General features: G+C 37.5%; 1 protein-coding gene across 4 annotated transcripts in view; it reads left to right on the top strand.

Annotated features, from left to right (window-relative positions):
- Positions 1–21,900, top strand: part of LOC122788049 (proto-oncogene c-Rel-like) — a 2,508,512-nt gene that overhangs the window by 738,338 nt on the left and 1,748,274 nt on the right. For all 4 annotated transcript variants that reach the window (XM_044054974.1, XM_044054987.1, XM_044054981.1 and 1 more), the window contains exon 3: positions 4,402–4,550. In XM_044054974.1, the coding sequence (XP_043910909.1) occupies positions 4,402–4,550 (149 nt within the window). The remainder of the gene's footprint in view (positions 1–4,401; positions 4,551–21,900) is intronic.

Here is a 21,900-nt window from a genome sequence, read left to right as displayed (position 1 = left end):
TGGAACCCTCCCTGATGATATGTAAGTGACCACACACTTACCTATATCACCAGGCATAAAGCCTATACTCCCATTCCAACATCTGTCAGAAATATCAGATCCAAAAAGAACTTTAACCCTGATCTATTCAAAAAGGAACTAAGAGCTTGCAATTGGTCTCCCTTAAGACACCTCCCTTTAGAAGAAGCCATCAAATACTTTAACTCTAATTTCCTTGCCATTCTTAACCACCGTGCTCCAACCAGATTAATTAGAATTAAAACCAAGTCTGCCCCATGGCTTTCAAAAGAAACCAAACACAAAATGCATCTTAGAAATAAATATTGGGCCAAATGGAGAATGACTAAAAACTCTGTAGACCAACAAACCTTTAGACTGTTAAAAAATGACACTAAGAAAGCTATACTCTCTGATAAAAGAAATTACTACTTACAATTTCAACAAACTAACCAAAACAACCCACAAAAAGTCTGGACTAGCATTAACCAATTACTCCATCCAGGTCAATCCACCACACCGAACCCTCAAAATACTGACCATAATAATCCCATGCATACAGCCAATACATTCAATACCTTCTTTACTAATGCTATCCAAACACCAGCTAGTCAGCTATCACCTAATAGCTTCACTTCACCTTCCTATAACTTAAACTCACCCCCTCCTTTTCATTTTCAACCTGTCCCAACAACATATATTCAAACTCTTATACAAAAACTAAAACCATGCTCTCCCTCAGCAGACCAGCTACCTGCTGAATTTCTACAGCTATCAGCCAAAGCTATAGCATATCCCCATTTCCATTCTGATCAATAGAACTATTACCGAAGGTCACATCCCTAGCTTATGGAAAGTCCCTCATATTATCCCCCTCCATAAAGGTGGACACTCCATTGAACTCTCCAACTACCGCCCCATTGCCCTTCTTTCTCCTTTGGCAAAGATCATGGAGAAATGCATCCACAGGCAATTACTTGACCACTTAACCCAAAATAACTTACTTTCCAGCTGTCAACATGGTTTCAGACCTTCACACAGCACTACCACTGCCCTCCTTTCCTTTACTGATTGTATAAACAAAAAAACGCAACCTTAATCATTTTTCCTCTGCACTATTTATTGACCTGTGTAAAGCAATTGACATGGTAAATCACCAGATTCTCATCAACATACTCAAATCCCTGTCATTAGATGCACCTTCCATAAAATGGTTCCAGTGCTACCTAGATAAAAGACAACAGGCTGTAATTTGGCATAAGACTCTATCTACCCTCCAACCCGTTACCCTAGGTGCCCCTCAAGGGTCCATACTAGGACCTCTCCTCTTCTCCATATTTATTAATGACCTTCATCTAGCCATCCCCCAAGCCACATGCATACAATATGCTGATGACTCCATACACATATGCTCAGCCAAATCCACTTCTGAACTTCACCCTCTTACCCAGAAGGTATTTAACACAGTTGAGCAATGGTTCACACAGAGTTGCCTTCTTTTGAACCCCCAAAAAACTAAACTCCTCCTCTTCAATCCTACTCACAAGTCCTCTCCTTTTGATTTCTCAGTTACATCCACCAATGGTGTCATTATATCACCAGACCCAACCACCAAACTACTGGGTATCACCACTGATAACAATCTGAACTTTGACATCCATATCAACAATACTATAAAAACTGTCAATAAAAAACTTGGCCCTCTCTATAGGATTAAACCCTTCCTTTCCCCCACAACCAGAACAACTATAGCTCACACTCATCTAATCTCTACACTCCTCTATGCCTCGCCCATTTTTACTAAGCTATCTAAAAATAACCTCAGCAAATTGGAAATGTCCTACAATAACATTGCCAGATTTGCTACAGGCAACCCTTTCAGAACCCACCATTGCATAAATATAAAGCAGCTAGGATGGCTGGAACTACAAAACCTGATTAAATTCCACCAACTAACCATTGCCCATAAAACTCTTTATAAACCTTCCAGTACTCTTATTCTGTCTACCCTCATCACCCCATATACAAATCTGAAGTCCTTACGGTCTTCACACAAACTTCATGTACACACCTCTAAGCCTAACAACAAGGTTGGGGATTCTCTCTTTTCCAGTGCTGTCGGAAAAACCTGGAATCTTCTCTCCAGTGACCTTTCCTCACTTCCCTCTTTAGCACTCTTCAAAAACAGACTGAAACTTTTCCTTAGAACACACTGGTTATGCCCCTGTACTAAACCTGACTAGACATCTGTCTGTCTGTTCAAACTTTGCTCTGCCTATCCCATACTACTCATGAACTGTTATACATTCCTTATTGACTATAAATACATCCTCCCTCTAAAGCTACACTGTGTCCAACCTCTGTGAATACTTTTTACTGAGGAATTTCTTTATTTTAATACAATTAACCTGTCTTATTTGTTTTTATTCCTTCTATTTATGTATTGAACTGTATGTTGTATTGTATATGCATTCTTGCACCGTAAGGATTTTTTTTGGTCCTCACTGAATTTTCTGTTTTAACCTGAAATATGCATTGTATATAAGAATGTTGCTATTTATTCATTTTGTTGTTGTTTTTCTTGTTTCTGTCTTGGAGCTTATCTCCACAGGCCTCTACTGAAAATGGACATATATCCAGTTAGATGACCCCGGTCAACAAATGTAAAATAAAAATAAATAATAATAAATAATATTGTATCAAGATGGAGGTTTGACATAATTATTGAAGCAAATCATTTTTATTTTCTTTATACTTTTTCCTGCCATACATGCTGGCCTTCAAGTCTCCCGTGTTAGACTTGAGCCCATTCTTTCCCTAGTGGGGAGTCACCCTATGATCAACTTTGGTAATAACTGATAGCAGGGCATCATTCAACCAGGCATAAGACTTCCTCGAGTCCTTGCCAGCATCTGGCAATGAGCCCAGTTTACTTATTTTGCCTAACCCTCTCCCATAGGCAGAGGGATGCAGCAGCCACATCACTGTGAGAGTTCGTAACTCCTTCCCCTACACAAGTTCACATTCCCATACACTTGCTGACTGAAGGCTGCTGTCCAAACGGGTAACTTGTGTCATAGTCTAGTCTTTATCCTCTGCACAGTCGGGCTGGTTGCTGTTGAAACAATTTTGAATTTAAGAACTGAAAAGAGAAATTTATGTAGTAGTAGATGTGGATTATATAAAGTGGATTCTGTGTCCATTTTTATATTGTGATATTTTCAAGATTGATGAGCTTTCAAAAAAAAGCCAAGGAATTTAGGAATATGTGTACTTCAGAGTTGGAGCCAGTCATTAAAGTTATGTACGTTACCATTTAATTCTCAACTCTGCCCCAGGTTTTTCACCATGCACGTGTGTGTTTACGGCACACTTGTGTCTATAACATGCCAAAGTATTCCCTTATCTGAATAACTGGCTCTTATATGCCTCATCCGTATATCACTTACTGTCTGTGATGGACTGTCTGATTTGATTATTCCAATATGTAATTTTCATCCAAGAAAATTGCAACTGCAGTCTGCTCATTCGCTGATATTTATAAATTTCTGCCTGTATACCTAGTTTTGCAGATAAGACTTCCCATAAACAGAACTGAGGCCCTTCAGGCAAAGTTTTTTTTTATTTTTCTACTGTCTTTCACAACCACAACTTACCTTTTGTTTTAAGGTGTTTATTCTCATGACAGCAGCTATACCCAGGACTCGTCATGCAGAATTCTAAACAAGAGTTAGGAGGCACTGTTTAGGTCCAGTGGTTTAAGAATATGGATTCTGTAGAGTGCCAGATTAGCATCTGTAATGTCTGAAAGCATAGTTTTTCAGATTAGAGGGACACCAACAATGTTTTCTTTCAGTCCCTTCCACTTTTCCCCCCTTTCATGACAAGTCACCACAGATGTGTCAGCCCTGAGGTGGGGGTGAATTTCAACAGGCACACAGCTCAGTGTCTGGATGCTATTGGAGGGTTCCTTTCACTTTAGCGTACTGGAGGTCACAGAACCATCCAGTTCAAGAGAGCATTCTAGCTTGTTTCTTAACTTCAACAAGCAGAGCATCATTTTTTTTAAAGAACTTATACTTTGAGAATGTGCTGACTGCTTCTGGTCCTTTCTGAAGCCATGGAGCTTGGGCAGCTACCTGAAATGTCCATGTTATAATCAGCTGCTTTTCCTAGTTCATCCATCTCCTGGCATGCTGTTACTTCACCAGCCTGATTCTATTTATTTAGTTATTAAGACCACTAGCCAAAATTGACCAGACATGAAAGAAATTCTGTTAACATGGCACTGCTTTGTTAAGTATGTAACTGCTCTGTTTTAGTGATCCACGCAGCTGTTATTAGTGTAGCTATGCAGAGGTTTTTTTACTTATTCATTTTTGTATTATTATTATTTTTTTGCAGGTAATGAATTTTTATGGGAGAGTAAAGGTCAGAATTACACTGGTAACAAAGGATGAACTCCGTAAACCACATCCCCATAATCTGGTCGGGAGGGACTGCAAAGATGGCTACTATGAGATAGAGTTTGGACCCGATGACAAAATTTTATCGTAAGTTACTTGTATAATTTCCAGTATATTGCTTTCACAAATTTTGAATTGTACAATTCTTATCATACATGAGAATAATTATATAAAGTCAGATAATTTTCTTTTTTGGGGGGTATGTCAATTAATAAACTGTAAAAAGGAACTTCCTTCTATAAAATGTCAGTTCTTCCATGACAAGACAGAGGCTCAAAGCTGGTAAGCTGATTGGCATAATGACACCCCCTTTCATAAATGAGCAGGGACAGCTCCCCAGCCTCTTGTTTTCTTCCTGTTTTTGCTAGCAGTCCCCCAGTAAAACACAAGGCAGTTTACTCTCATTTTCTTTATAAATTCACCTTTTTTATTTTAATGGAATTTCCTTTAGCTGATTTCTTCACAAAACCTGCTATATGGATATGCATATAAGGCCAGCATACAATTTCTGTAATCATGCAGTGATCTCACCTTCGATAACCACATCGCCACAACAGTCAGGAAATCCTTCTATGTGGCACACCTCATCACGAAGGGCTTTTCATCCAGAAAAAAGGAGGTCATTGTCCCACTGTACTCATCCCTCATTAGACCCATTATAGAATACAACGCCCCATTTGGTATGTACCTGTCAAGACATCTGCAACAACTGGAAAGGCCTCAGAAATACCTCACTAAAAGAATCACAGGCCTAAAGCAGATGCCCTACGCTGACCGCCTTAAAAAACTCCAGCTATACTCTGTCGCATATCGTCTACTCAGAGGCGATCTCTGCTTAACATACAAGGCCATGTCAAACCCAGAGCTGTTGGACATGCTACACTTAAAGAAATCCCAATCCCTCAGAGCTACATGCTCCAGGGATCTAAACCTTGTCATTGCAATAAACAAAACATGTTGGAGGGATAGGTTCCTGACCCAGAGACTCCCCAGACTCTGGAACAGATTGCCCATACATGTCAAGCAGAGTGCCTGTTTGGACCTCTTCAAGAGGAGCCTTGACGATTGGATGGGAGAAAGGAAATTCACCCCAGGGATCACATCAGTCGCCCTGCTAGACAGGGGTCCAGGAAAGTAAATAATGTGGGAAGAAATAGCCAGGGAATTGTTATGGCTAGGCTTGTATAGGCCCTAGGGCTGATAGCCTAGTACCAACCTATGAACCTATGAACCTATGAATGCACATTTCTGTAAATGTGTAACTTAATAATTGTTCTAAGTTCATCTTTTTATAAGTGCAAAGTATTTCGCAGAATCGTAAATGGCCTGTGCCTTGGATGTTGCAGACAAGCATGACTGAGTGCAGTCACTCTAAAAGCATTATAGCAAAACTGTGAACTGAGCAGCAGCTGAAAGTGTTTTTAAAAAAGTAAAGGGGTTAGAACTTCTTCATATAGAGAGTAGAGGTGTGTATTGGCATGGTGGTCATGTCCAGTCAGGCGAACGTGTCTTCTGCATGCTGACGAGAGGCTTCAACTGGTTGAATTCTCCTGTCCACTACCTCTACCAGTGCTACTTCAGCCAGCCTTAAAAGCCCCTGTTCAATGAGGCTTTCCAGGCTACCACGTGCCAGAGTGCCTGCAGGACTGGCATCTCTACCCTGACCATTGTGAGAATGTCCTTGAATGGGCAGAGAGGGTGAGCTGTCCCTAGCCTGGGAAGTACATGCCTTTTCTGGTCCTGAGAGATTTGAACCTGCATAAATGAAAAAATAAAATGGAAGAGAAACAAAACATCAAAGGAAAAAGAAACTATAAGCAAAGTTCATAAAAAAGGGTGGGGAGAGACGAAACAAAAAAAGCACAATAAATCCACACAATACTTTTGTAATGCAGGGTAGCAGCTCAATATACCACTGAGAAAAATGCCTTTATTTAAGTAAACTTTTGTATGGGAAGTGCTTACACGTATAGTTGGTGTCAGTGATTGGGAAAGTACTTAAGTAATTGGGACGAATGTGTAAGAGCAGTGCTTATGCATACTAATGATGAATTTAAATGGCCAGGGATGAAAGAAATCACTATGTACTGCAGTTAATTATGGTTAAAAATGACAGTGTAACACATTTTTCTTGATCTGTCCCTTTCGTCATTTGCATTTCTTTCAGCTGCAAAGGTATAATAACAGCAGTCATACCTCTCAACTGTCCCTGATTTTGACTCAAATTTTAGCTCTGTCCCTCTTAATCCCTCCTAAAACTAATGACTTTTGGAGGAAAGGTGGTGAATTACACTTAATGAATAATGACAATAATTAAGAGTTATAGACATATTTTACTTCAGAAAATGTGTTTTAATTCATATGTTCTGATTCTGTCAATGTTTCAAGTTGATAGCACTAATATTTTAAAAATGTCCCTGATTGTCCCTGATTTTTTTGTGACTTGTTCCCGATTCTTTTGAAATTTGTCCCCGATTGGTTGAGAGGTCTGACAGCAGTTTACAGGATTAGCAGTGTAATCAGTTTTAAAAGGATTGCTGCATTACTGTTTATGCTATCCTGAATTATACGTAATAATTTCTACTGTGCTTAGTTAAGTAATAAATATCTTATGTTATGGGCACCTGTTACTCTTGGCAGAAGATTCCATGAGCCTCTGTTTCTGTGTTCTTCTCTTCTCCTGTTTGTAGTTAACACTGGATCTCTTGCTCAGCTAGAAGTAAAAGAGAGAATAATAATCTTGTTTATCTGTATTTGAATGTATTCCACGTATACACGTCTTTTTTTTCTGTAATCAGTTCTTTTTTGTCTCATCCTTTCTGATCATAACTGTTGAATGCATGCATGTGTGTATTATTAAAATACAGTAATTAAATATTCTTTTGCATTTGTAGGGTACTAAAGAAGTATGAATGCAGGCCTGTTTTTTTGTTTTAAAAAATGCATATAATACTCTGGAATACCTGACCTGCAAATGCTAAAAAGTAACCATTCAAGAATTGTGAATTTCCTTTTCTAAAGCTGAACTTTATTTAATGCACAATAATAATAATAATAATAATAATAATAATTAATTAAGACAATGTGTTCTCTGAAGGTGTGTGCTGCTCATTATTTCAGCAAAGTAACCCTCCCCAACATCAGTCTGACTAGGGTGTGGTGAATGTCATTTCAGCCATGTTGTACATGTAGCAAGAAATACTCAATGAACAAACAACTAAGTTCAGCAATTCTTTTTATACTTATAGTTACCTCTCACAGAAACTGCCTTCTTGTAATAATTGAAATAGGTCTTACTTTTTCAGTGCAAAGCTACACAATTCTTTGCATCTCTAATGGCAGGTTTTATTTCATAACTATTGCATGCATTGATGTCTGATTACATAAATGGTATTCACTTTTTATGCATTTCAAATGTCACCTCAAGTATATATTTGCATGTTAAGATATCTGACTGTTTTAGTACATGTTCTTGTACAATATGTTACCCCCTTTTGTATTTTATAAATATTTCATTTTCATATATATATGATTAAGGTCGTGAGGGCTGTATTATGCAAAGTTAGACCCTCTCTCTGATGGGTGTGACATCACCCTGACCAAACCCTTTTTTGTTACCATGCTCATTAGACCAGGTATTGATAACACTGGCAGGTTTGGTGTAACCAATTACTTTGTCTTGCACTTTTTTTCTTAAAGGGAGCACTTACCTGGCTATACAATTACTAATGGATTATTTATAAGCTTATCTACAACAATTAAGTGTTGCCAGTAATATTTCTTCATAACATTTTTCTTATGGCTGAGTTTAGCAACATTTGGTTTTATGCAGTGAAGTTTGACCTATTCCTTTTTTTTGTTAAATAGGTAGTGGAGAAAGGAATGTCAATACTAACGGGATGAATTATTTCTAGGACTTTTGTATATGAATTACTTGTTAGGGTGTGACATGCAGACTTGGATGGCCAAGGATTATCTTTCAGATTCATTACAGCTTGATGTTTAAGATGACTCCATTTTGAATTTTACCAGTATGTACTTGTATTCTGTAGTCTTGGCCAAGCAGCACATGTCTACGAACAGCTTGGGATTACTGCATACTGCTGTAGAGTTCGTAAACGCTCACAGTGTGTCCATGGCTTTTCAAATTTGTTCATGTAGTGCATCACACATGTTCATAGTCAGTGAAAATCCAGAATACACAGATAGACTTCATAACATGTTTGCGTTATACTACGATTCATAGACATGTATATAAATTTGCTTAATTTGCATACTAAACATGTAAATTGGCTTGAATTTATGCCACAAGGTTGAGCTGCGCCATACTGATTCGTGAATAACCAAGACAGGCATCAAATTACTTAGGATAACTCAGAGATCAAAAAGTAAGAAAAAGTTTATAAATGAATAGCTATTCATTCATAGGTTCATACTAGGCTAACTGCCCTTGCGAGCCATTTTAAGCCTAGCCAGTTATCCCTTGTGAGATTCAAACCCTGTACCTTGTCTTTGTTAGGCAAACACCTTAACTATTAGGCCACGCTCCCAACTAAAGTTATTAGTTTATAAATTAATTGTTAGGCCAATTAACATTTGCTGTCATGATGTTTTAAATGTTAATTACAATGCATTTTGAACTGTATTGTGCATTTAAACATAACATTGAATGATGATTAATTTTGGGGAAGTGCTTGCAAGTTGTTTGGAATGTGGTGCTGTTCATTGAAAATGCAGTAAGTGAACAGTACATCATTACAGAACTTTTATATTGTCCATACATCTGAGAACTTGTTATTGCAGTTGAGAATATGTGCTGTGCAGAAGACAGAAATACAGATGTGTAGTGAAAGTGATGTTTTACTACTGTCTCTGAGGGAGTGGCAGTGACAGACGGGGCTGCATTTTAATGTAGACGTAATTACTTTCGCCAGTATTAAACAAGCTGAACTGGTGATGCACTTTGAAATCACATTTCTGTTTGCTTATTTATGTGTTTGTGTTGGTGGCTGGAATAGCAGGGCAGTCGTTTATAGTTTTAACTACTGATGTCATGTAGACAGTACTATATCAAGTGTCTGACTGTAACCCTTTTGTTTATTTTTCCTGAGTAGTACAAAGGACATGGAGAGTAAGGGATCCAGGCATAGACATGATAACTTTAATTATGAGGAAAATCGTTTACTCATGGCAGTATTAGGACATATGACAAACTTCTGTTTGATAAAGGGGGGGGGGGGCGAGACAAGCCGAGAAGAGCAAAACATGGAGCCAAGCAGTTACAGAAATCTGTGCAGTTGGAGGCAGAAACAGACCAATGGCACAGTGCCAGAAAAGGACAAATGATATGGTAGGATGTGCTAAAAGGAAGGTAAGGCAAAAAGCAGTTTCCTGGAAAACTAAGAGGCCTCTGAATCTTAAGTTAATACTAGATGATGAATGCCTTCTGACCATCCCTGGGGATGACTGTGATATAGAAGATGGTGGAATTAGAATAATTAGAGGTGGCATAGATACTGTTCCATCAAACCAAAATCTGCAGCAGCCCTTGCATTCATCAGCTGCTGAAGGTTGGTTTAAAGTATACACGTTTTAAATATTTAACATTGCATGGTGACAAATAGTACTATAAATACGTTGCAGTTCATTGTTATTAGGTCAGCTTTGTACATCAGCAGCTAATGAAAATGAAGGCAGAATTCATGGCAAGTGTCCACTCCCTTGTAAGCATGCTCTGTTGTATACTGTTGCACTACTGTTAATGTGTTGTAATGATTTATTTTACAGACTCAGCATCACAAACACAGTTCAGCTGTACCAAGAAATATGGATGAAGTTGGCAGTAAAATGGGTGTAGCTAATGATAATGAAGATGATGATGATGATGATGATGTAGTTGTGTTTACAAGGCAACCTGAGGGAAGTGGCAGGCAGTCTCCCACTGTAATGGCAGGCTGCCTCATCTCACAAGTTAGTAATTCTACAGAAAATGACACTTCATTACAAAGTCAAACACAGGCTGACATTCCAGTCATGCTTTTACACCAGGAACAAAACTACATGTCTACACTAGTGTCTCCACACGCAGAAGACTGAGGCCACATTGCCCAGAATGAAACATTACAAAGAGGTACCAGGTGCAGAAATAATGGTAGTGCAACAGTATACAACAGAGCATGCTTACAAGGGAGTGGACACTTGCCATGAAGTCTGCCTTCATTTTCATTAGCTGCTGATGTACAAAGCTGACCTAATAACAATGAACTGCAATGTATTTATAGTACTATTTGTCACCATGCAATGTTGAACTACCTAAGAAAATGTATAAAGGCTGCACAACAGGAATCTTGCACGACATAGTTAGGGCTTAAACCAGTGCAATAGAGAGACAGATAGAAATGGTTAAAGTCCTACGGGGTATGCATGAAGGTTTCAAACATTACTCTGAATTGTCAGAGAGAAGGGATAATGCCATGGTTTCATACCATGGTGGCATATCAGGCATCAGTTGCAGCCTCCATTCGTACACTGGTTCGGACATACCAGAGTTGAGCTGGACTCTGTTTTACCAGGGAAAGTAAACAGGGGACTGTCCGAACATGTGGGGGAAATCACTGTACTAACATTGGCTCTCAAGACAGTAATGTCAGCACTCACAGTGAGCAATCAAAACACATTTTTCACAGGCCATGTTAACGGTCATCTAGATCTAGGATAACCACATGTTCCAGGCCAAGGTCACTGACAGGAGGATCTCCTTCCTCCTCTAGATCACATAATCACACTAACTCCTCTTACAATTCTCATGGTATCCCATCATCCAGATCAGTTGCACCATCACCAGGTCTAATGATAGGGGATAGGTATGACTCATTTGATGTGGAGCTACTGTGACTTCTTTTCTTGATAAATATGTCTGTGAAATGAAACTAAGGTTTAGTTAGGAGAATGTGTATGTGTGTGTGTTTGTGTGTGTGTGTGTGTGGGGGGCTATATATGTGACATTATTTCCTTTCCAGCTATTACTTTCACCATATTCTAAAATTACAATCTTGCAAATTTGCATTTAAATGCAATTATATTGTGGGAAGGAGGGAAGTTTATGTACATGTGTAAAGTACATAACGTAATATTGGGCCAAAAAGCAATTATACATGCATTACGATACTACATGCTTATAGTTACATAAGAACAACAGCAATGAGCCAGCATTTCCTGGTCCACTACATCATACAGAAGTGACACATTGAAATAATCCTCCTGCCATATGCACTCAGCTGCTTCCAGTACAACCTCATCACTGCACAAATGAAATAATATTCCGAGCTCATAAATATTTTTAAAGACAGTAAGAAAGAAATCTGATGTGCAGTGCAAGAAAATTCTTTACTGAGATTTCAAATGAAAGTTACATTTTTCACTGCTGACAGTATCACTTTATATTGTATACTAAATAAATAAAACAGTTATTAAATACAGCATGTGCAACTGTTGACTTATGCATTGATTTGCTGCCATTCAGCATCACTACAAAGGAATCAGGAAAACAGTTATTAATAAAAAATTATTTTAAGATGAAAGAGAATGTCAGATGAACAGTGACAGCAGACCATATACTACACAGCATAGCCCATAGCTATCCCTTCTTGCATCAGTTATGCTCTGTGTGCTTTTTAAAGAACAAGAAAACACTAACATGAACCTATGAACCTATAACCTCGAAAAAGGGCATAGCAAAATTAATTTAAAATGGGTGGCGAAAGCCAAACACACTCTGGCTAGGCTTATAAATGCCCTAGGGCAGATAGCCTAGTATGAACCTATGAACCTAACCTGAATGTCCTGGTCCATAGTTCTGGACTACATGCCACCTGTTACTTCAGTGTATATGTAGCATCTCCTTACAAGGAAAAAAATGTAAAAGGAGATAGAAAAGGTGGGAGGAGATAAAAAATAAAAAATACAGATTAATATACAGCAATTATGTTTCATATGAATAAGTACCTGCTTAAAAAAAAAGAAAAGGAAAAAAAAAACATTTTCCAAGTTACCAACAAGATGACTAGTAGGCATCCTAGTAGACATCCTACTATGCAGGTGGTGAAGTGATGAAGATACCAAGAGGAAGTAAAATGAGCTAGTGTGCTAGATATGGGAATCATGTGCACTGCCAGGATGCTAGGCAGAGACTTGGTGATGCACCTCAATGCATCACACACTACCTGCCGACTGATGGAATGGAAGCCCTTCCTACTGCAGTACTACTCACCCTGTAGACCAGGAGGGGCTGTAATTGTGACCTGGGTGGAATCTATCACACTATCACAGGGGAAATGTGGCATCTCATAAAAGGCACACACAGTCCCAGCTTGGTCTTGAGGTGACACTGGGAAGTAGATATACTAATCCACATGTGCCAAGACTACATCCAGGAACTCCTTCAGTATCCACAAAGCAGAAGCGTGTGAGTTCCCCAAGACATGCCCAGGTTGTCTCTGGGAGGTCCCTGTAGCAAGTATAGTGAGAGCTATACATACATTATGTCCACAGAAACTGGAAGTCCACACATTCCTTTACTACCTCTATGGGGGTTGAAAGACCACTAAGACCCTTATAATGTCCCTGTCCACTGTAAACCTATCAATAATTTTTTGATTATTAAAGTTACAGTGAGTAATCCTTTGCTTATATTTCTGCTTTCTTGGTGGGTGAGCACCACTGGGTGCAAGTGGTTTTTGCCCGGCCAATATAAGCAACTGTGACCAAGAAATAATGAAGCTCGCTGCAAGAGGTAGCATTTTTGCCAGCTGCAGCTCTGATACATTTGGTGAGTCTTTAGTTTATATACCTCATCTGCAACAAGTGCAGGAAAGCAGGAAAAACTGACTTTGAATTGCAAATGGCATAAAATAGCATTAATTAGCATATGAACATATATGTCACTTCTCATTACCATTTCAGTATGTGCTCATTTGCATAACTATATTCAAGGACCCAGCGAATTGGCATAAATGGCTTCTATGAATTGCAGCTCATTTGCATCGGTCTGTGCTTTCCCCCGAATTCCATAACGGATTTGCATTAATGATTATGAATACCACCCTAAATCATTTTTTTTCCTGAGCACTTTTTTGGATAGTGGAGGTCTTTGTTACTCTACAAGTGCAGCTGTTTAGTGCCTCTTTAACCATTGCTCATTACTGAACTAGGACATCAGAGTATGAACACCTTCTTTTAAAAAAGTAGACTACATTCTTTTACTAATAGGGCAAGATGATGTGTACTGTTAAGAAAATGACCTTTGCCTTATCCATATTAAAAACATTTTCTGCACTTAGCAGATGTAAGAATTGATACTGTTTGTATTTTATGCTACTAGACTGTTCTTTGTTCTTACAAAGTTGGTGACTTTTTCCAGCAGTATTGTGATTAACGGTTCTGATTTTTTGATATTGCTACCAAAAAGATTTATATTAAGATATGTTTATTGTTATAGTCGGTGTATAAATTCACAAGTGCCTAATATGTAGAGCTCTTTGCACTTTTCTTAAGGTAAACACCCTAGAAGAAGTGCTGAGATGGTACAAAGTCTCCAGAAACTGAAATGATAACTTCATTTATTATGTAAAATTTGCAGGATTGTAGATATCCAGGAACACACTTAAGGTTTTTGGCTTACTTTCCACAATTCTGCTTGGTCTTTCAGGCTTCCCTCAGACATCTAGCAGAAGTCCCGGGATACCTGACACATATAGGAAAGATATAAATATTCGAGTTGATCCAGGCAGTTAATGCATGAACTCCACAATTCCGTTCTTTGAAACTCATATTAGTCTGTTTCCTAAGATAGGTTGACACATTTTAAACGTATCCCCTTGCTTAATCGCTGTCTAAATTTAGTTTAGTAAACAATACTTAAGCACTAAAGTCTTTAAATTATTTTTATAAACAGAAAACCATATGTAAGCTAAAAGAAATCTCCTAAATTAGAAAATTGATTTTGTACAGGCTGATGCTGAACTCTTAGGAATAAAACTTAAGGGTTGTTTGAAAGAACTGTTTGTGCTAAATAACAAAATCTACCAAATAAGACAACATGCGTCAGAAAATTTGTGACACCTTTGGACTCTATACAAATTATGTGATAAGAACTGAATTTATAATTGACTTGGATCATTAGAAGTACTACCTCACTATACAGTGGATATGAAAAGTTTACACACCCCTGTTAAAATGCCAGGTTTTTGTGATATAAAAAAAGGAACCACAATAAATCATTTCAAAACGTTTCCCACATTTAATGTGACCTATAACCTATACAATTCAATTGAAAAACAAACAAATTGTTTAGGAGGAAAATATTAAAAAAAAAAAAAAAAAAAAAAAAAAAACGTACAATAAGCTGGTTGCATAAGTGTGCACACCCTTAAACTAATACTTTGTTGAAGCACCTTTTGATTTTAATTACAGCATTCAGTCTTCTTGGGTACACACCTACCATCAATTAAAGAGACTCTGATTAACCCCAAATAAAGTTCAGCTGTCTTAATAGGATTTTCCTGACATTTACTCAGTTGCCTGCTACAGCAAAAGCCATGGTTTGAGAGAGCTTACAAAGCATCTAAAGGATCTCATTGTTGAAAGGTATCAGTCAGGAGAAGGGTACAAAAACATTTCCACAGTATTGGATATACCATGGAACACAGTGAAGACAGTCATCAGAAAGTGGAGAAAATATTGGACAACAGTGACATTGCAAAAGAACTGGACGTCCCTCCAAAATTGATGAAAAGGCAAGATGAAAACTGGTCATGGAGGCTGCCAAGAGACCTACAGCAACACTGAAAGAGTTGCAGGAATTTTGGGCAGGTACTGGTTGTGTACTGCATGTGACAACAATCTCCTGTATTCTCCATATGTCTGGTCTATGTGGTAGGGTTGCAAGACGGAAGCTTTTTTCTTACACAGAAAAACATCCAGGCCCAACTAAAATTTGCAAAACAATACATCAAGTCTTCCAAAAGCATGTGGGAAAATGTGTTATGGTGTGATGAGACCAAGGTTGAACATTTTGGCTACAATTCCAAAAGGTACTTTTGGTGCAGAATCAACACTTTGCATCACCAAAAGAACACCATCCCCACAGTGAAGCATGGTGGTGGCAGTATCATGTTTTGGGGTTGCTTTTCTTAAGCTGGAACTGAGGCTTTAGTCAAAGTGGAGGGAATTATGAACAGTTCCAAATACCAGTCACTTTTGGCCCAAAACCTTCAGGTGTCTGCTAGAAAGATGAAGTGGAATTTCACCTTTCAACAGGACAATGATCCCAAGCATACATCCAAATCAACAAAAGAATGGCTTTACCAGAAGAAAATTAAAGGTTTGGAATGGCCCAGCCAGAGCCCAGACCCAAATGCAATAGAAAATATGTGGGATAACCTGAAGAGAGCTGTGCACAAGAGATGCCCTCGCAATCTGACAGATTTGGAGCACTTTTGGAAGGAAGAGTGGGCAAATATTGCCAAGTCAAGGTGCTCCATGCTGATAGACTCCTACCCAAGAAGACTGAATGCTGTAATTAAATCAAAAGGTGCTTCAACAAAGTATTAGTTTAAGGGTGTGCACATTTATGCAACCAGCTTATTGTACGTTTTTTTATTTTTTTACATTTTTCCCCTAACAGATTTGTTTGTTTTTCAATTGAATTGTACAGGTTATAGGTCACATTAAAGGTGGGAAAAGTTTTGAAATGATTTATTGTGGTCTCATTTTTTTATATCACAAAAACCTGGCATTTTAACAGGGGTGTGTAAACTTTTTATATCCACTCTATGTATTTTTATACTGCAAGCCAACACCGAAGAATTTCTCCTCAGGAAGATGACAAATAGTGGAGGTGTGATAGGGAAGAAGGTACTTGGTAGCATATGTTTTTGGAGTATAATGAGTTGCCAGACTTTGTCATGAATACTGCATGAGCAAATGAGTGTAACTAAGGAAAAGATTTTTTTGAACTGTGATAGAGGATTGGAATTGCCTGGACATAGTAAGGCCTTACTGAATTTAATTATGTTGGCTGTCAAAAAAGCAATTCCAACAAATTGGAAATCAAAATCTAAACCAACCATACTTGAAGTAGTGAATATTGTAACAGAGATAAAAAAATACAAGAAGTGGGATCTTTAGAAAAGGGTAGGAGCAAATTATGTAGATAAAAATGGAAATTTTGGGAACAATACATGCAGAAAAATGTTTTGGAGAAGGAATGAGGTTAAAAAAGGCATGAACTGAACAATTTATGTAATGTTGGATTGATCATATTGTGTAGAAGATTATATGGGATGCACAATGTTTCTAAGTGTGAATTTGTTTACTTATATATATATATATATATATATATATATGTGTGTGTGTAAGTTTGTCTATTTTCACAAATGATAATTTGATAAAGGTGTTTAATAAAAAAAATACATCATACATCTTTAAATCACTGAGAAAATCATTTACAGGTGTTAAAAAGACAGTAACACTTTTTTTTCTGTAAGCCAATAAGACCATGCAGTTAAAGTTCATTACTTATAGATTCATAAATGAACACAAGGGACATAGTTAATTGTAGTTTACTATCTCCATGCACTACATTATTTAAAACTGGTTTACTGTCCCATAAATATATTTATTGCTAAAGATAGTCATTAGGATGCTTTCTCATTTGTTTATTTGCATTTTTCAAGTCTGCATACCTTAGTCTACAAATGAAACTTGTTTTCCTTTGTCTTCCTTGTCTTTTCTATTTAAATATATTGCCAATACATGTAGGCACAAAATATTCTTTATACTTCAGATTACAAACTTTTCTTCTTTTGCCTTTTATTTTGCATGTCTCATGTTTGTAACAGGCATTCTAAGCCGCCTGAAGTTCTTCCTGGTTTAGTTTTGGAGTTTATTTAATAAAACTTTCATGCATTTTTGCTTTTTTGTGTCTGCTGTTGGGTTACATAGCTGTGCTTTTAAAGCAGGCAACAGCAATTTTGGTTTCTTGTCAAAAACATCTCAGTCACAGGAGCATTACAAAAGTAGCAGCAAGCCATCCTTTTCAAAGGTAATGGGTAATAGATTTTTTTCATGAAGATAGCCACTTAGAGAAGTTTCATCAAAATATTTATTTTTATAAATAACTAAGAAAAATTATGAAGGTCATTTGTAGCAAGAAGTGACACAGTTTTGTTTCAATATCTTCAGCTAGTGCCTTTTGCTTCAGCAGTTTATTGCTGCAGCATAGCTGTGTTCTTGGAACATTCATAAACACTTTGGCATTACAGTCTCAAAACAGTTTTTTATAATTCCCTGTAAGCAGTAGAGCTGCTTTAAACTGTTTTGACTTCTAGCACATTTATACATTTAAAACTGTTTTGTATTTGTCTCATCTTTTCAAATGCCAGAGTTTTTTGTTTCATAATCTATACACATTTTCAAAGTTAATGTTTTCTCAAGAAATTCTCTTGAAATGTTTCTTTATAAATGGTATCTTCCCAAAGCAATCCAGCAGACATGCTTATCATGCTTATCGATTTAGTGTTTTTTCTGTTCATTGGTTCTGTGAGAAATTCCATTAGCTTGACTCTATGCATATCTCATTACATGAACCCCCCCTTTTTTTTTACAAATACTTCAATATATCAACATTTAAATGCTGCTAAAACAGTTATCATAATTTGTATTTTACTTATCAGAATATGTTACTAAATGTATACACCTTTTTTGGTACTACATATGTTCACTATTTTTCTTTGAGTACAGAAAATCATGTATTGCAGGATATCGCTAGTACTTCATATAACATGCCAGACATTTCCTTTTGTACTTACATCAGCCACTTCTGTCACAAAAAGTAGCTTCATAAGTCCATTGTCTCTCCTAATTTCTCTCAATGTGTCATGGTGAAAGATTTTCTTCTTTCTGTGGGGTATTCTCCCCTATTTCATCTTGTTTGAGGTTATTTTTTTCTGAGATTCATTGAGATTTGAAAACATCTGTGGACTTGTCATGCACTTTTTGCTTCTACCGTAAATGTCCCCTTCTGTTTCATTCAGAGCCCCTAAGTTGTAAAAAATTATGATTTGTTAACACTTGTAGACAAAATCAAGAGCTGTATTATATGACCCTATGTTTGAGTTACCCATCTTGTATCTGATTTCTGAAGAAGTTCTGTGTTTAATGAATAAAAATCAATGAAACCACTAAAATCGGAAACTTGAGTTTTGAGTTTGGTCTGTTCTTTTTAATATTGCTTTGTAAGTGGTTAGTCTCTCGTAGTGATCACCTAGGTTCTTTGAGTCTTAGTGTTTTTGCCTTCCTACCTAGTGATAGTCAAGTTTTTGTTATTAGTACACATCTTGTTCTGGCTGTTACAGAGGGAAAGATTTTGTACGAGCACCTCCATCGGCTATGGAGGCGTTCTGGTGTTAGATATATCTGCTGCAGAAGTTTAGGATTATATACCCTGATGTAAGAGTCTACCAGCTAATGACATACAATATAATACTAACTAGTAAAATTCTAAAATATATGCTCAATGTGGTTATACTTCATATGATCCAAAGCAGATTATAAACCCAGTTCTTATCACTTGATTTGCATTTAGGCCAGAGTTGTCTCCTTACTAATTCTTAATAATACCAAACTTTTATTTAGCTCATATTGATTCTGTAGCTGTTTGCATACGTTTCTCAGTATATTCGCAGTGATTTTTCGCTTATATATCTTTTACAATTGCTTTCCTGAAAAATATGGACCTTAGTTACAGTTTTTGTATTCTCATTGTATTGTACACTTATTGCTGTTTTACTAATTTTTAATGTAAAATCTGGAGTTTTTTCCCATAGGATTCATTTGGCCAGACTATCCCAATTAACAAATAGAGATAAATAAGTAAATATATACAAGCATGCATACTTCTCTTGTCATACATCATCTTATTACCATGCAAAAGCTGTTCTTTCAAGCAGTCCTTGCAGTTTCATTCTCAAGGATATTCCTTGCCAGCCTGTACAAAAATAATTTTCTAACTGAAGTACGTTTCTTTTGGCTTACATCATCTTTTTGTATTGTAAGAATCATTTAAATAGACTGACTGGCATAATGGTTAAGGTGTTTACCTCACAGACACAGGGTACAGGGTTTGGTTCTCACCTTTGAAGGGAAATTGCCTAGTCTTAAAATGGCCTGCAAGAGCAGCTAGCCTAGTAGTGAACCACTATCTTGGTTAGGGTTTCACATAATGGTTAAGATGTTTACCTTATACACACAAGGTACAGGGTTAGATTCTCATCTCTGGGAAGCATGTTCAGGCTTACTAAGGCCCACCTGGGGGTCATTAGCCTAGTACTCACCTGTGAACTCGTACAATCAAAGAATGACATTAATAGATGTACTGTCATTATACACATTGCACTCTCAGAAAAGAATGACATATTAACAGTTATACAATATGAAGTTAGTAGTATTCTAAAATATGCACACTGATTGGACAGCCAGTCAGTGTGCCCACTGTAAATCGAGCCTATCCCACTGGAAACAACTGTGGCCATTAAAGTATTCTTCAGTGACCTAACTATGTATTGGGATATGCTTTAGTGGTACAGGAAGAAAACAAATTTACAACGAAACATCTTCTAAACTAACACAGAGTTTCAGATCATGCTGCCCCACATGACACACATACAGACGTCACACATGCTGACAGGCAAACTGCAAAACTAAAGCAAAAAAAGTCACATCAAGGGAAGCCATGATAATGGAAAATAATGCATCTCCCCCAAAACGGATACAAGAATGTTTCAGGACTGTAATCCAACTTCTCAGTTAACCCAAACGGTTGTCTTGTTAATAGGTTCATAGGTAGGTACTAGGCTATCTGCCCGAAGGCATTTATAAGCCTAGTCAGAATGTGTTGGCTTTCACCGCCCCTTAGATTAGTTCCGTGTGCCTGTGTCCAGCAGAGCCACTGAAGTAACTTGCTCAATGTCAAACAGCAAACAAATGAATTCTGAGGAAGTCAAATGGTGTTGCACACAAAACCGTCTTATTAACTTTTCACAGCTTTAATCCTCTTTGCTAACTGCCAGAGTAAAGTAAGACACAAGATAAATTTTAAAATGACAGTCCCCTCTAAATGAATTGGTGCTTATGACTCATCTTGTAACTATTTGTTTAAAGCCATACCTCTCCCCAGCATGATAATCAAATATTAAAAATGGGGAAAAAAAGCAAACAGAGGGGCAAAGTACTACAGAGATGCCCTCTTCTCTTTCTCCTGCACTGCAATGAGGTACTGTGCAAGCATGCAGACTAAAGTAACATACACATGCATCGTACATTTGTGTCCTTTTGCCTTCTGCCGTGAAAATCGAAGTCCTGTTATACAATCGTCTTATTTCAAAAAAGTTAGCAATATATTTCTTGGCAGTAATCCACTCCTGGGTGTGGTATCATAAGGTTTACCCACAGTTGGCTTTGTTTAGTCATGCAGTCTTCACTCTTATGATCAAACCACAGCAGCCTTGGGTAAATGTTGTGATACCCCCACATCCAGTCGTGGATCATTGCTAAAGTATCTCATCTGCCATTATTCTCGTATTAGTCTGAAGGGTGAGGGTTCTGGGGCAGAGGGAGACAGACTTTGACAAAATGAATTACTGTCTTAAGAAAGCTCTAGAGAGCAAGCATGAAAATGGTATAGAACATGGAAAATAATTAGAAGTTGTTGTCACAGAAGAAACAGGCCTTTGTATGAAAATAAGTTTGCAAATCAGAAAGAGAAAACACTGGAGCTCTCAAATATGACTATACTTAAAGTTAGGGAAAATATGTAGCATTTATGAAATAAAAGTAGGAAGACAAACTGCAATACATGGTAAAGTAGAAGGTGACAGGAGTATACCTTAAGGTTGAGGAAAGGATGATCAAGTCAGACAAGGCATAACTGTTTTACAGAATCATAAGAAAGCAAATAAAAAGGAAGATTTGGAATCTTAAGAAGTGGGCCATGGTTAGAAACAGGTAATGAAAATGCAAGGCTAATAAATGAATACTTCTGCTTAGGGCTTACAAAAATGAAAGGAGAGGTTTATCACATGCTGCCAGTGGTTGTTGGTGACACAGTGCTGGAGTGGGTAGCATTGTCGCCTCACAGCAAGATATTCTCCAGTTTGGTTCTCGCCCAGGATGCCTTCTGTGCAAAGTCTGCATGTCCTCCCTGTTTTGAGTGAATTTTCTCTTGCCTGTTTAGTATGCGTAGAAAAATCCATGGATGGCTGTGGCTGTTCATGAGATGACTGTTGGTGTTGACAGCTAATTTTAAGTGTGGATGGATGGAGTATAGTCCTAGAAGGGTACGGGTTTGTTCTCATTCCTTTCACAGATGAAAATGGGAGTG

The sequence above is a fragment of the Protopterus annectens genome, chromosome 1.part2 (assembly GCF_019279795.1).
Source record: "Protopterus annectens isolate FY-2018-M chromosome 1.part2, PAN1.0, whole genome shotgun sequence".
In the NCBI taxonomy this organism is placed as follows: Eukaryota; Metazoa; Chordata; order Ceratodontiformes; family Protopteridae; genus Protopterus; species Protopterus annectens.
The sequence above is the reverse complement of the archived record's forward strand: the minus strand, read 5'-3'. Positions and strand labels throughout refer to the sequence as shown.